The sequence below is a fragment of the Carcharodon carcharias genome, chromosome 3, assembly GCF_017639515.1.
Source record: "Carcharodon carcharias isolate sCarCar2 chromosome 3, sCarCar2.pri, whole genome shotgun sequence".
Classification (NCBI taxonomy): domain Eukaryota; kingdom Metazoa; phylum Chordata; class Chondrichthyes; order Lamniformes; family Lamnidae; genus Carcharodon; species Carcharodon carcharias.
The window spans coordinates 55,738,915-55,751,710 of record NC_054469.1 but is presented as its reverse complement, the minus strand read 5'-3'; the positions used below and the strand labels follow the sequence as shown (position 1 = coordinate 55,751,710).

At 45.4% G+C, this 12,796-nt stretch overlaps 1 protein-coding gene across 1 annotated transcript in view; it reads left to right on the top strand.

The window, feature by feature from the left end:
- Positions 1 to 12,796, top strand: part of myo3a (myosin IIIA) — a 611,422-nt gene that overhangs the window by 556,175 nt on the left and 42,451 nt on the right. The window contains exons 39-40 of the mRNA XM_041183939.1: positions 1,063 to 1,185; positions 10,902 to 10,954. Coding sequence (XP_041039873.1) covers positions 1,063 to 1,185; positions 10,902 to 10,954 — 176 coding nt within the window. The remainder of the gene's footprint in view (positions 1 to 1,062; positions 1,186 to 10,901; positions 10,955 to 12,796) is intronic.

Here is a 12,796-nt window from a genome sequence, read left to right as displayed (position 1 = left end):
TAATGTACTGCTGGGGCAGAGAGGAACTGGAGAGAGATATGCTTCCCGAGCATTGGGAGGATGAAACCTACTGCTGTCATAAAGAAGGCATGGTTAAAAATGACTCAGAAAATCAGCATCAGGAGCATTGTGTCACACTCTGAGTCAGTGAGCACTTTAATGATCTAACCAGGTCAGGAAATACGTGTACAGTTCTTCTTTCACCTACATCTTGTTGGGTGCATTACTCCAGTCCCTCTCTGCCTTGTCAAGCCGACTTCATCACATCACTCCTCATGCCCACTTACCTTGAAAATGCACCCACCCTTCTCTTTCTATGCATTTCTCACACACCATCTATCCATTCACCAATGTCACTCACCCTAATCCTTATGCAATTTCTGCATTCCCCTGAGACTCATCCTGATTAAATGCACTCCATCCATCAGGTGATCACATCATCATAGTTACCCATTGTTCTGTTCCTTCATTGTGGGAGGAAGGAGTGCAAAACACAAGGGAGAGGGAGAGAACTGGAGGTGATTATCCGCAGATCAGACAGCTGACAACTCATATCTAAATATAAAAACAAAAAACTGCGGATGCTGGAAATCCAAAACAAAAACAGAATTATCTGGTAAAACTCAGCAGGTCTGGCAGCATCGCCGGAGAAGAAAAGAGTTGACGCTTCGAGTCCTCATGACCCTTCAACAGAATACAGTTCTGTTGAAGGGTCATGAGGACTCGAAACATCAACTCATTTCTTCTCCGCCGATGCTGCCAGACCTGCTGAGTTTTTACAGGTAATTCTGTTTTTGAGCTGACAACTCATGCTGACTTGGCTTCAGCAGGGAGTAAAATAAGATTATCGTCATAATGATAAGTTGCAACATTTTTACCTTGCTAGCACTTATTCATAGCTTTGTCTCTGATGAAGCGTTCATGGATCTCAGAGGTGATGATTTGTTCTGAAGGTGCACCATCACAGGACTTAGCATGCACCAGCTCAGACATTCCAATACAGTTCAGTGAGACAAGTTAGACAGATAGTTGGGTTTTCACCTGGTAACTCATATTTCACAGGTGAGCAAGAGCAGACGCTGGTGTCCGGGAAATCTTGGGAGAATCTGTGTCGGAGGGCACAGCCCTCTCCAATCTCTGCTCATCTAGACACAGATACTGTGTCCCAGGAGCTGTTGATGCAAAGTAAATCACTGAGTAACGGCAGAGAATGTGCAATGTACTGACAGGCCTTCCAAACACACTGACTATGATTGCAGAGAGAATGGATGAGTTCAGCTCAAGCAGGGTGCCGCTGGGCATTGTGATGATGATTTCTTGCTAGGATAGAATTGCCAACTCCATGAAATAGCAAGCACAGCAATTAACTTGGTCTGTGCACACCTTGACCCTGACAATGCAGACTCTGGATGCAAACATGCCTGCCATCTTTAAGTAGAAGGACGTCACCAAGTAGCCTTGGCTCACCATTCCCCATTGATCTGCACCAGGCGTTCTCATGCAGAGTGGTAGCAGTAAAATGTGGCTGAAAGGGGTGATGGTGAAATGGGAACTCCAATCAAAACACTTCCTCTTCTAACCCATATCTTTCTACCCCACCCCATCAGCACCCAACCTGCTGCCTCATATCTCAATGACCAAGTCTTCCTCCCCAGATGTAGGTACAGCAGTCTTTGGCAGGGCCCTCAAGAGATCCAAAACCCAGTGGCTGTTGGCTAAGAGAATATCAGTGGTCAAAACAAGAATCTGAGTAGCCAGCCACTACCACTGCTCAATCCATAGGGGTTGCACTATGTGAAAGTGTTAGGAAAAGGAGGAATGCAGCTTGGCAGTTGCACAGGGTATGCACAACGGTATATGAGAAGATGTTACATTGTAAATTTTCCATTCTTTAGTACAATCACTAAAATTTTATTAGCTTGCACCATTTTCTCATCCGGCCTTTTCTTGGTTTCCAGCTAAGTAGTCACCTTTTAACTTTCTTGATGATGGTGGGAAGACATGTGTTGATGGGCACCAAAGGGGATGCTCAGTTGTTTGCAGGGCTGCTTTGCATCAATATTTTGTTGGTTGGGTGTGGGTGTATTGTGATGAGTGGCCATTGCATGTGGTTCTAATATCAATCCACTGATACAATCTAAGTAAACTTTGATTTAATAAGTTTAAGTCAGCCTCCCTGGCACCAATGTGGGCAATTAATGCTGCATTGCCGTCAGCACCTTCCTCCTCATCATCTTCCTCATCTTCAGCATTATTTGTAGATGGAGCACATGCTGCACCTTGTTACTCCTGCAGGTTTAAACCTCACTGCTGTGTAATGTTGTGCAGAGCACAGTATATCACAACCATTCTGGTGTGCACTAAAGGGCACCTTCAAGTCTGTCTGGGCCCCAGAAGTACATGTTCAACATGCAAATGGCTTGTTTGATGATGTATGGAATTCATTGTAGAGCTGTTAGGCTTCATTGTGTAGATTCCTAACGGGTGTCTTTAACCAAATTTGAAGTTGGTATCCCTTGTCTTCCATCAGCCATCCTTAAGTCTGCTTGAAAGTCCAAAGACATTTTTTGTTCTTTCATAGGATGTGGACATCACTGGCAAGCCAGCATTTGTTGGCCATCCCTAATTACCCTTGAGAAGGTGGTGGTGAATCAACTTCTTAAACTGCTGTGGCCCAACTGATGTGGGTGTACCCACAGTGCTGATTTCCAGGATTTTGATCCAGTGGCAGTGAAAGGATAATGATATAGTTCCAAGTTGGATGGTGTGTGGCATGGAGGGGAACGTGCAGGTGATGGTGTTCCCATGCAGCTGCAGCACTTGTACTTCTAGGTGGTAGATGTTGTGGGATTGGAAAGTGCGGGCGAAAGAGGCTTGGCAGTTTGGACTGCTGCAGAATGAAATCAGCATGGCAACTCTCCAAGGATCTTGCACACACATGCGGTTCTAGACCAGGAGCGGAAGCCCTTGTGGTTCATAAATATTTTGGTTAATCTGGGGATGTGCAGATTGCCACAAGTGTGAAGTTGGAGAGAAGTCAGCCAGAACCACAAACCAAGTGCACATTCCTTGTGGCTGGAGTCATCACAGAGTTTAAAAGTGATCTCATTATGTTTACTTTATAATCAACTGGAACTGTGATTGGATAGAGTCAGGATAATAGATGGGCAACGGCTCACATCTCAACCAAAATAATTGTAGGATTGAGATTTATTGAGGATTTATATGAAAGGGGAGAAACTTTAAATACAGAAAAGCAAAGTTTGGAACGTTTTCATCAGAAAGTAGAAATTATATTGAGGAAAAGTAAGTGCAGTGAACAAGGTGTTAAAATCATTCTGCATGATAACAGTCGCTAATGTTAATGTATTCATATGAAATTCCTTTGTCCAGTGGTTTAACAAGGTTTTAACCCCTTTGTTTTGATTAATGGGGTAAAATGGCTAAAAAAAATACCTCAGTTGCAGAAAAAAGGAGCACTTCCAAAAGTAAAATTTTAGAATAGAAGATAGATACAGGTATCCAAGAAAACAATGCTTAAAACAGGGCCACATTACCAAACTGAGTCTAATAATAAATATTGACAAGATAAACCCATAAGTAAGTCAGGAGATGAAAGGTAATTTAAACAGACATCAGGAAGAAATTCTTAATTCAAGGATGATAAATATTTGAAATAGTCTACCAGACAGGCTAATAAAGGCAAAAACATGGGCTCATTGATGATACAGTTAGAAGTTGTGATGTGAAATTTAGAGCTTTTTCCCCCTTTTAATGTTTTCTTATGACCATAGCAAATATGCACAAATGCCTTCATTACACCTTGCAAGCAGAGCTACCCTTACCTACAGCAATCTTCCTAAAAACTGAAAAATATATTATTTTGTTTGAATATGTGATGACTTAAAATATAATAGGGGCATATGTTTATTTTGAAAAAATAACTACAAAAAGCACAATAGAACAATAAGGGGCAGTTATTTATTCTGGAAGAACCCATTTAAGATGGAAAAACAGTATGCGGTGGTCACACAGAGTGATTGTGAATAGAGTGCAAAGTTGGGGACTTGGTGGAACTGGAACTTCAGTGCAGAAGGTGAAGGAAGTGCTGCTTTTTGCCTCTATTCCTTGATTTCAGCTTGAGGCAGCATGTATTTAAAACTTTTGTCCAATGTTTAGTGCTTAGTACAAGTCAGAATAGAAAAACAAAGAAAACTTACAACAAAGTAAAATGTAGATTTAAGAAATACAAATAAGCTGGACTAAGATATGGCAGAGTTGGTTGTGCGACTGGACTGTGGTATGTGGGGATTGGGGCACAACTGTTCAGAGGATATACGAACATATGGACAAATGAATTAGGAGCAGGAGTAGGCCATTTGGCCCCTCGAGCCTACTCTGCCATTTGATAACTTCATGGCTGATCTTACTGTGGCCTCTGCTTTCCTGTCTACCCACTATACCCCCTGATTGTCTTGTCAGTCAAGAATGTCTCCAACTCAGCTTTATATATACTCAATGACCCTGCCTCCACCACTCTCAGGGGATGAGAAACCACAGAGTAATGATCATCTGAGAAAAAAATTATCCTCATCTCCATCTTAAATGCTAGACCCTTATTTTTAAACAATGTCACCCAGGTTTAGCCTCTCCCACAAGGGGAAATATCTTTTCAGCATCTACCCTATCAAGTTCCCTCAGGATCTTCTATGTTTCAACAGGATCACCTCTCATTCTTCAAAACTCCAAAGGTACAGGCCTGTCCTGTCCAACCTTTCCTCATAAGACAACCACCTCATTGCAGCAATTAGTAGAGTGAACCTTCCCTGAACTGCTTCTAATGCAATTAGTTCCTTTGTTAAGTAAGGAGACCACAACTGTACACAGTGCTCTAGCTTGTTTATGGGATTAATTAAAAATTAATTTATGGGATGTGGGGCAGAATTTTCCTGTTGGCATGCGGGGGTGGGCCCTGCATGCTGACGCATAAAATGATGCGCAGTGACACCAGGCGAGGGTCCCGATGTCATAATGCGCCATTTTGGTGGGCAGGTGTGGTATGATCTCCAATGCATGCCCGCCATTAATTAACGGGCCACTTAAGGTCCTTGAGGCACCAACTGAAGGTGATTTTTCGGGGCCCGTGTGATCTTCAGGTCATCGCATGGGTGCAACGGGCAGGTGGGTAGGACACATTTGTATAGAGCTCGCCCATGAGCAGGATAAGTGGGGTCAGTGGGGTTACGAATGTGCTCAGTCAGATATTTAATTTGGAAAGTTAATGATACTTGCCTGCGTTAACAGAAACACTTCAAAACTCATACCAGCTGCTTGGACAGGACTCACAACCTTCAGGTCAGCACTCTGCAGTGAAAATCCTTTTTGGGGCTTGCAGGTTTCAGGAAGCCTTCCCTTTGCCTGGGAATGGGAGTTGTGCTCGGCACTGGAAGCACCTCCTCTGAGGAGGAAGGGAGGTCCAGAAGGGGGAGAAGTCCAGGAATGCACATTCAGCCTCCGGGGGAGCCACCTTTGGGAGGAAAGGCACAGGTGCAGGGGGTGCAGGGTCAACAGGAGGTCCAAGGTGGAAGGGGCCACAGAAGATGCCACTATCCTGCTGCCAGGGTATACAGGTGGCGAAGCAACTACCTCAATATATCTGAGGTTCAGTGCCAAAGGATGCTCTGTCTCTCAAGGGAGACAGCCAACTATATCTGTCAGATGATAGGCCCTGAGATCTCCGTTAACTGCGTGTGTGGACACCCCATGCAATGGCTCTAAAGGTCACAGCTGCCCTCAACTTCTATGCCTCTGGCTCTTTCCAGGGGTCGGTGGGTGATCTTGGTGGTATCTCCCAACCAGCTGTCCACACTTGTGTCAAGCAGGTGACAGAAGCTCTATTCAGTCATGCATTGACATTCATTCACTACCACTGGGACCATGCCAGCCAGTCAGACTGAGCCAGAGACTTCGCAGCCATTTCTGGCTTCCCCTCCCCCCACATTCAGGGTGCAATAGACTGCACACATGTGGCAATCAAGGCACCAGCAGGTGAGCCCAGTTCCTTTGTCAACAGGAAGGGATTCCACTCCATGAACATGCAGATAGTGTGTGACCACAGGATGCAGATTCTACAAGTCTGTGCAAGGTACCCAGGCAGCTCCACAATGCCTACATCCTCAGTCACTCCCAGGTGTCAGGGCTCTTCAGTGTTCCAGCGCAGCTGGATGGATGGCTGCTGGGTGACAAGGGCCATCCCCTCAGAACATGGCTCTTGAAGCCTCTCCACCATCCAAGAACAGAAGCTGAGCAGCGGTACAATAGGAGCCACACCTCCACAAGGATTGTGGTGGAAAGAACCATCGGTCTTCTCAAGATGCACTTCCGATGCCTGGACCGTTCAGGGGGCGCACTCCAATACCCCCCAGATCGTGTGTCACTGATAGTGGCTGCATGCTGCGCCCTCAACAATCTTGCGCTGGAAAGGGGTGGCGCTGTGGATGAAGAAGATGTAGACGCAGTTGCTACAGCTGCACACAATGAGTCCAGCAGTGAATCCGAGGATGAGCCCATACAGGGAAATGCTGAGGGGGTAGACGCTGACCTGCCAGGGAGCCAGGGACACCGGGGAGCCTTTAGTCTGATGAGCCTTTAGCTAGAACACCACAGATGGACCTCCAGCAAAAGCCTGTGCTGCAAGCTCCATACTCGATATCTGATTGCTAAATCTGCCTGGATAGGAACATTAACGGAGAGCCTTGTCAAAAAAATTCAATATGACACAACCCACTCATAACATCATGGGTAACCATCCACCTGCAGAGGAAAAGAGGCACCCTCAGCCATGGCCACATGTCTAAATTTAATGATATAACAAAATGAACTTAAGGAAACAAAATGAAAAAGGTGCTATACAGCACACCAACTAATCATGGCCTCGTTGTGTGGGCCAAACAAAAGCACCACTGAGAAATCCGTGGTGTGACTAAGGTGCTTTAAATTTACGTTTTCGGGTGCTATGTCTAAGTGCTGTCCTCTCACTGGTACTGGCATCTGAGACAGCCTGTCCACTGTGCTGTCTTTGGTGGCCATCCTCTGGCCCGTGGAGCCTGTGCTGGCCCCGCCTAGGAGGGAGCGGCCAGTCCCACAGCTGGTATCTCCTCCGTCGTCACAACCTCATCAGATGCAACGGTCACTGGCAGAGGGGTTGAGGAGCTGTTGCCCTCATCCAGAGCGCCCTGAGAGGAGCCCGTAGAAATGACAGGCAGCTGCTGCGCCAATTTGAGGTCGCTTCAGACCTCCCTGCTCACCATGGACAGATCGGTACCAAGCTGGAAAACTTGGTGTCCAGACCATCTCCCACACTGGCACTGACCAGCTGTCAATGGGCATCCCTGTCCTCCGGATCATTATGTGCTCATCCTTCCATAAGCAATGGTCAAGCCATGTTGCAAACTTCAATCACTGAACATTCAGTAGTGTCACAGCTGCTGGGATGCTAATGGTGACCTCAGTGCTGGGCTAACATACCTGCCCATGGCACCCCAGCCTCACCCACACCGCTGGACCTGGGCGCATGGCGCCTCTCCAGATCGAGGGCCTCCTGCTCGAACCTGGTAATGATGGCCAACTGGGCCGGCTCTCCACAGTCCTTAACTTCCCAGCGGCATTATGAGCTTTCGTCTCCTGAAAAAGAGAAAAGAGCACTGATTAGTGCAACTTGTACCTGGATTCTCTTTGCTGCCGTCCCATCCCAACCAGAGTGGAACATTTCAGGGCTCCAGTGCCTCCTCACCCAACAACTGCCAGCTACTCACACAAAGATGCCAGGCCTGTCCCCCCGACTTTGGCCAAATGCAGCCTACATCACATTTGGCACCACACAGTACAACCTTGCAATGGACGGCAGATCGATCGGTGCCCCGCCACCTAGATGCTCCCCTCCCAGCATGTTAGCACCCTGACAGGGTGCAGAACACATATCATCAACACCCTCTCAGGGTAACCTCGGTATGGGCAACATCTGCTGGCCCACAGCGAAGGACACATGCAGTCAATGGTTCAATGCAGTCACTATACTCTGAGTTAGTGGGGGGGATGCGGCCAGGGGGGAGTGTGTACCTGCTGGGTTAAGTGACCAATGCCAACATGGTACTCACCCTTCCAGAGCGCAAAAGATCATTGAAACGCTTGTGGCACTCGATCCAGGAGTGTCGCACCAAGTCGCAGAAGCTCACTATCTCTGCCACCTCCTCCCAGGCACGTTTGGTAATGTGGGGGGGCCTCCTCCTCCCGTCCCTGGGAACGAGGACCTCCCGCAATGTTGCCACCTCCTCAAGGAGGACAGCATGGCAATCACCTGAGAAACGAGGGGCACAATGCCCCCCCACCCTATCCTCCTACCTGGCCTGCTCACCACCAGCGCTCTGGGGAGCCCTTCTGCTGGCCTTGTTTGACAGTATTTCCAAGGCTGTAGGAGCTCTTTTAAACAGATTGCTGGGTTGCCATTGGACTCAGCAGTTATTGCAGTCTCACTGATGCCCAGCTATTCCCATTGTCCTCAGGAGCCATGTTTCATGCTGGGCAAGCCTTAATTGGCCCACCTGCGTAAAATGGTGGCACGGGAACAGATCGTGGGCAGCAATCAGGTCCTTGCCCGTTCCTGCACAGCCCGCCCGACAGGAGAAAATTCTGCCTGTGGTCATTGCTGGATCGGACAGCATTTATTACCCATCCCTAATTGCCCTTGAGAAGGTGATGGTGAGCTGCTTTCTTGAACCATTGCAGACCATGTGGTGTAGTTACACCCATAATGCTGTTCGGGAGGGAGTTCCAGGATTTTGACCCAGTGACAGTGAAGGAACAGCGATATGTTTCCAAGTCAGGATGGTGTGTGGCTTGGAGGGGAACTTCCAGATGGTGGTGTTCCCATGTATCTGCTGCTCTTGTCCTAGATGGTCACGATTGTGGGTTTAGAAGGTGCTGCCTAAGGAGCCTTGGTGAGTTTCTGCAGTGCACCTTGTGGATGGTACACACTGCTGCCACTTTTTGTTGGTGGTGGAGGGAGTGAATGTTTTTGGACTTGGTGCCAATCAAGTGGGATGCTTTGTCCTGGATGGTGTCAAGCTTCATGAGCGTTATTGGAGCTGCACTCATCCAGGCAAGTGGAGAATATTCCATGTGGTCTCTATGGTCCTTGCAATGAACGACAACATTCCTTTTGCCTTCCCAATCACTTGCTGTACCTGCCTACTAACCTTTTTGTGATTCATGGACCAGAACACCCAGATCCCTCTGTACATCAGAGTTCTGCAATCTCTCCCCATTTAAATAATATGCTGCTTTTCTCTTCTCCCTTCCAAAGTGGACACGTTCATATTTTCCCACATGTTACTCCATCCTCCACATTTTTGCCCATCACTTAAAATATCTAGATGCCTTCGCAGACCCTTCTAACCACTTCACAACTTACTGTCCTACGCACATTTGAGTGATCAACAAATTTAGCATTTTTAGCAACCATATGTTTGGTCCTTTAATTCAAGTCATTGATGTAGACTGTAAATAGGCATTCCACTCATTATAACTTGCTAACCTGAAAATGACACATTTACCCCTGTTCTCTGATTCCTATTAGATAACCAATCCTCTAGCCACACTAATATGTTACCCCCCTACACCATGAGCTCTTATTTTGTGTACATATGAATTAGCAGTAGAAGTAGGCCACTCAACCCTTCGAGCCTGTTCCTCCATTCAATTAGATCATGGCTATTCTGATTGTAACCTCCACTCCATATTACTGCCTACCCTGCAGTAAACTTTGATGTGGCAGCCTGTCAAATGCCTTCTGAAAATCCAAGCACACCACATCTATAGGTTCTCTTTAACCACATTACTTATTACTTCCTCAAAAACTCTAATAAATTAGTTAAATGCAATTTCCCTTTCACGAAACCATGTTGACTGCTTGATTGCATTAAGATTTTCTGCTATAGGCACCTTAATAATAGATTTCAGTATTTTCCCTATGGCAAATCTTAGGCTAGCTGGCCTGTAGTTTATTGCTTTCTGTCTCCTTCTGTAGTAATTATGGTTTTATTTAGTGTGTAATGTACCTTTAAGAACAATACGTGTTAAGGAAGATCACATGATCTTCATGATCACATGATGAACCAATAGGAGAGTAATGCAGGCTACCTCAGCAGTCAGTGTAGACATAGAGTTGGAGCTGAAAACATGTACGGTTGTTGCTGCTGAGTATATTGTAAATAAATGTAATTTTTCCACCCAATAAGTGTCGGCAGATCAACTCTAGCATTAATAGTACAACTCAGCCACCCTACAACAAACTGGCGATGAGGATAAAACAGGGTTGAACAGAAAACAATCAAGTTAAACTGACATTGAACTTCACCCAGTGATTGTAAGTAGTAAGCTCCATTAGCATTAAAGAAGTTATCCTCTCTCAAAATGCCACAATTTGGGAAAATTGATCCTTTTGAACCAGCCACAGATGATTGGTCTCAATACATAGAACACCTCCCGTTCTTTTTTCAAGCAGAGGAAGAGAAGAGGTGAGCGATTCTCTTGACTACTTGTGGGAGCAAAACCTATGGTTTAATTTGCAGCTTGATGGCAACCAGTGGCCCAGATTCAAAGAATTTCAATGAATTAGTGGACCTTGTGAAGTGTCACTTTCAACTCAAGCCCTCAGTTAAGATGCAGAGGTTTAGGTTTAATTCACAAAATAGAGCTCTGGGTGAGACAGTTGCATGTTAAGTGGCAAATTTGAAGCAGCTAATGGAACAGTGAGTTCGGTATGACTCTGAACGACATGCTCAGAGATTGTTTAGTGTGTGGTGTGAAATAAGACACTATTCAGAAAACATTATTGTCCAAAGTGATTCTAGATTTCAAGAAAGCTTTAGAGATAGTGCTGGCCATGAAAAGCCCAGTAAGAGATTCAAAAGCAATATAAGGTGTGCAAAGTGCACGCTCCACATTGGAAAGGAGACCTCAAGCAAAAGTGGCATGAAAAAGCAAGACCCTGCTGAGCAGCGGGAAAAATCTCCCACTAGCCAAAAAATAAAGAAAAATAACTTAGCAGCGAAATCGAAGAATAATTTTAATAGAGGTGGAAACAATCAGCCTTTTAGCGATTAGCAGTTTAAAAAAATCGAATGCTATTATTGCCACAGAAATGGACATATAATGAGGCAGTGCAAGGAAAGATTCAAGCAGGCTTATAAACAAAAGAAGAAGCCCAATGAAATCTACAATGTAGAAGAGTCTGAAACAACAAGTTCAGACATTTAAAAACAAAAAACTGCGGATGCTGGAAATCCAAAACAAGAACAGAATTACCTGGAAAAACTCAGCAGGTCTGGCAGTTTCGGCGGAGAAGAAAAGAGTTGACGTTTCGAGTCCTCATGACCCTTCAACAGAACCGTTCTGTTGAAGGGTCATGAGGACTCGAAATATCAACTCTTTTCTTCTCCACCGATGCTGCCAGACCTGCTGAGTTTTCCAGGTAATTCTGTTTAAGTTCAGACATTTACTCGTTGTTTAATCTGAAAATTGGAAAGACAGAACCAATATTTATCACAATGAAAGTAAATGGCAAACCTGTTAGAATGAAAGTAGACACGGGAGCTTTCACTACAGTAATTGGGGAATATTCTTTTAGATACTTGAATAATGGTGAATAATCAATTAAGTTTAGAACAAACAGATGCCAAGCTAAAAACACATACGTGTGAAGACATTCAAGGAAAAGGCATAAGCAGAGTAACTGTCAATTATGGAAACCAACTGGCACAGCTACCCATGATGGTGGTAGCAGCCGAAGGGCCAAGCCTCCTGGGATGAAATTGGTTAAAGGAGATTAAGTTAGAATGGTCTGAAATTTTCCAGTTGAGAGCAAGTGGGCTACCAGAGCTACTTAGAAAGTGCACCACCATCTTCAAGGACGAACTAGGAAAAATTCAGGGCCTGCTGGGCAAGATTCATGTGGATTAGGAAGCAAGCCCCCACTTTATGAAGGCAAGACCAGTGCCATATGCCTTGCAAGAAAATGAGCACAGGCTAGAGAAACTGGAAGTTATACAAGCTGTTCAGTTCTCAAAATGGGCAGCAGCACCCATAGCCCCCATCCTTAAACCTGACCAATGCGTCCGAATTTGTGGGGAGTACAAACTGACGGTTAATAAAGTAGCTGGGCCACACAGGCACCTCATTCCAAGAATCGAAGACCTGAATGCCAAGCTGGCAGGAGGGACAATGGACAAAAGCTTGACATGAGTCAAGTTTATTACCAACTAGAATTGGATAATATCTCCCAGAAATTTGTCACAATTAATACCCACAAAGTGTTGTACCAGAATGTAGGATTGCCTTTCGGTGTCTCCTCAGCTTGTGCCATCTTTCAGAAAACAATGGAAACCTTACTGCAGGGATTTCCCCAAATGGTAGTCTATTTAGGCGATGTATTAGTGACAGGATTCACTCAAAAAGAGCATTTGACAAACTTAGATGAAGTCTTAAAACATTTCTTGCAAGCTGGAGTGCATTTACAAAAAGAAAAGTGCACGTTCCAAGCAAGGGAGGTAATCTATTTGGGTCACTGGATAGATTTACAGGGCCTCCACCCAGTTGAAGAGAAAGTGAGAGCCATAAGAGAGGCACCTGCACCATAGAACACCTCAGAGCTCAAATCACTCCTAGGAACGATCAACTATTATGGGTTCTTACCTCATTTGTCTACAGTGTTGCCCCCCCCCTGCATTCTCTATTCTTA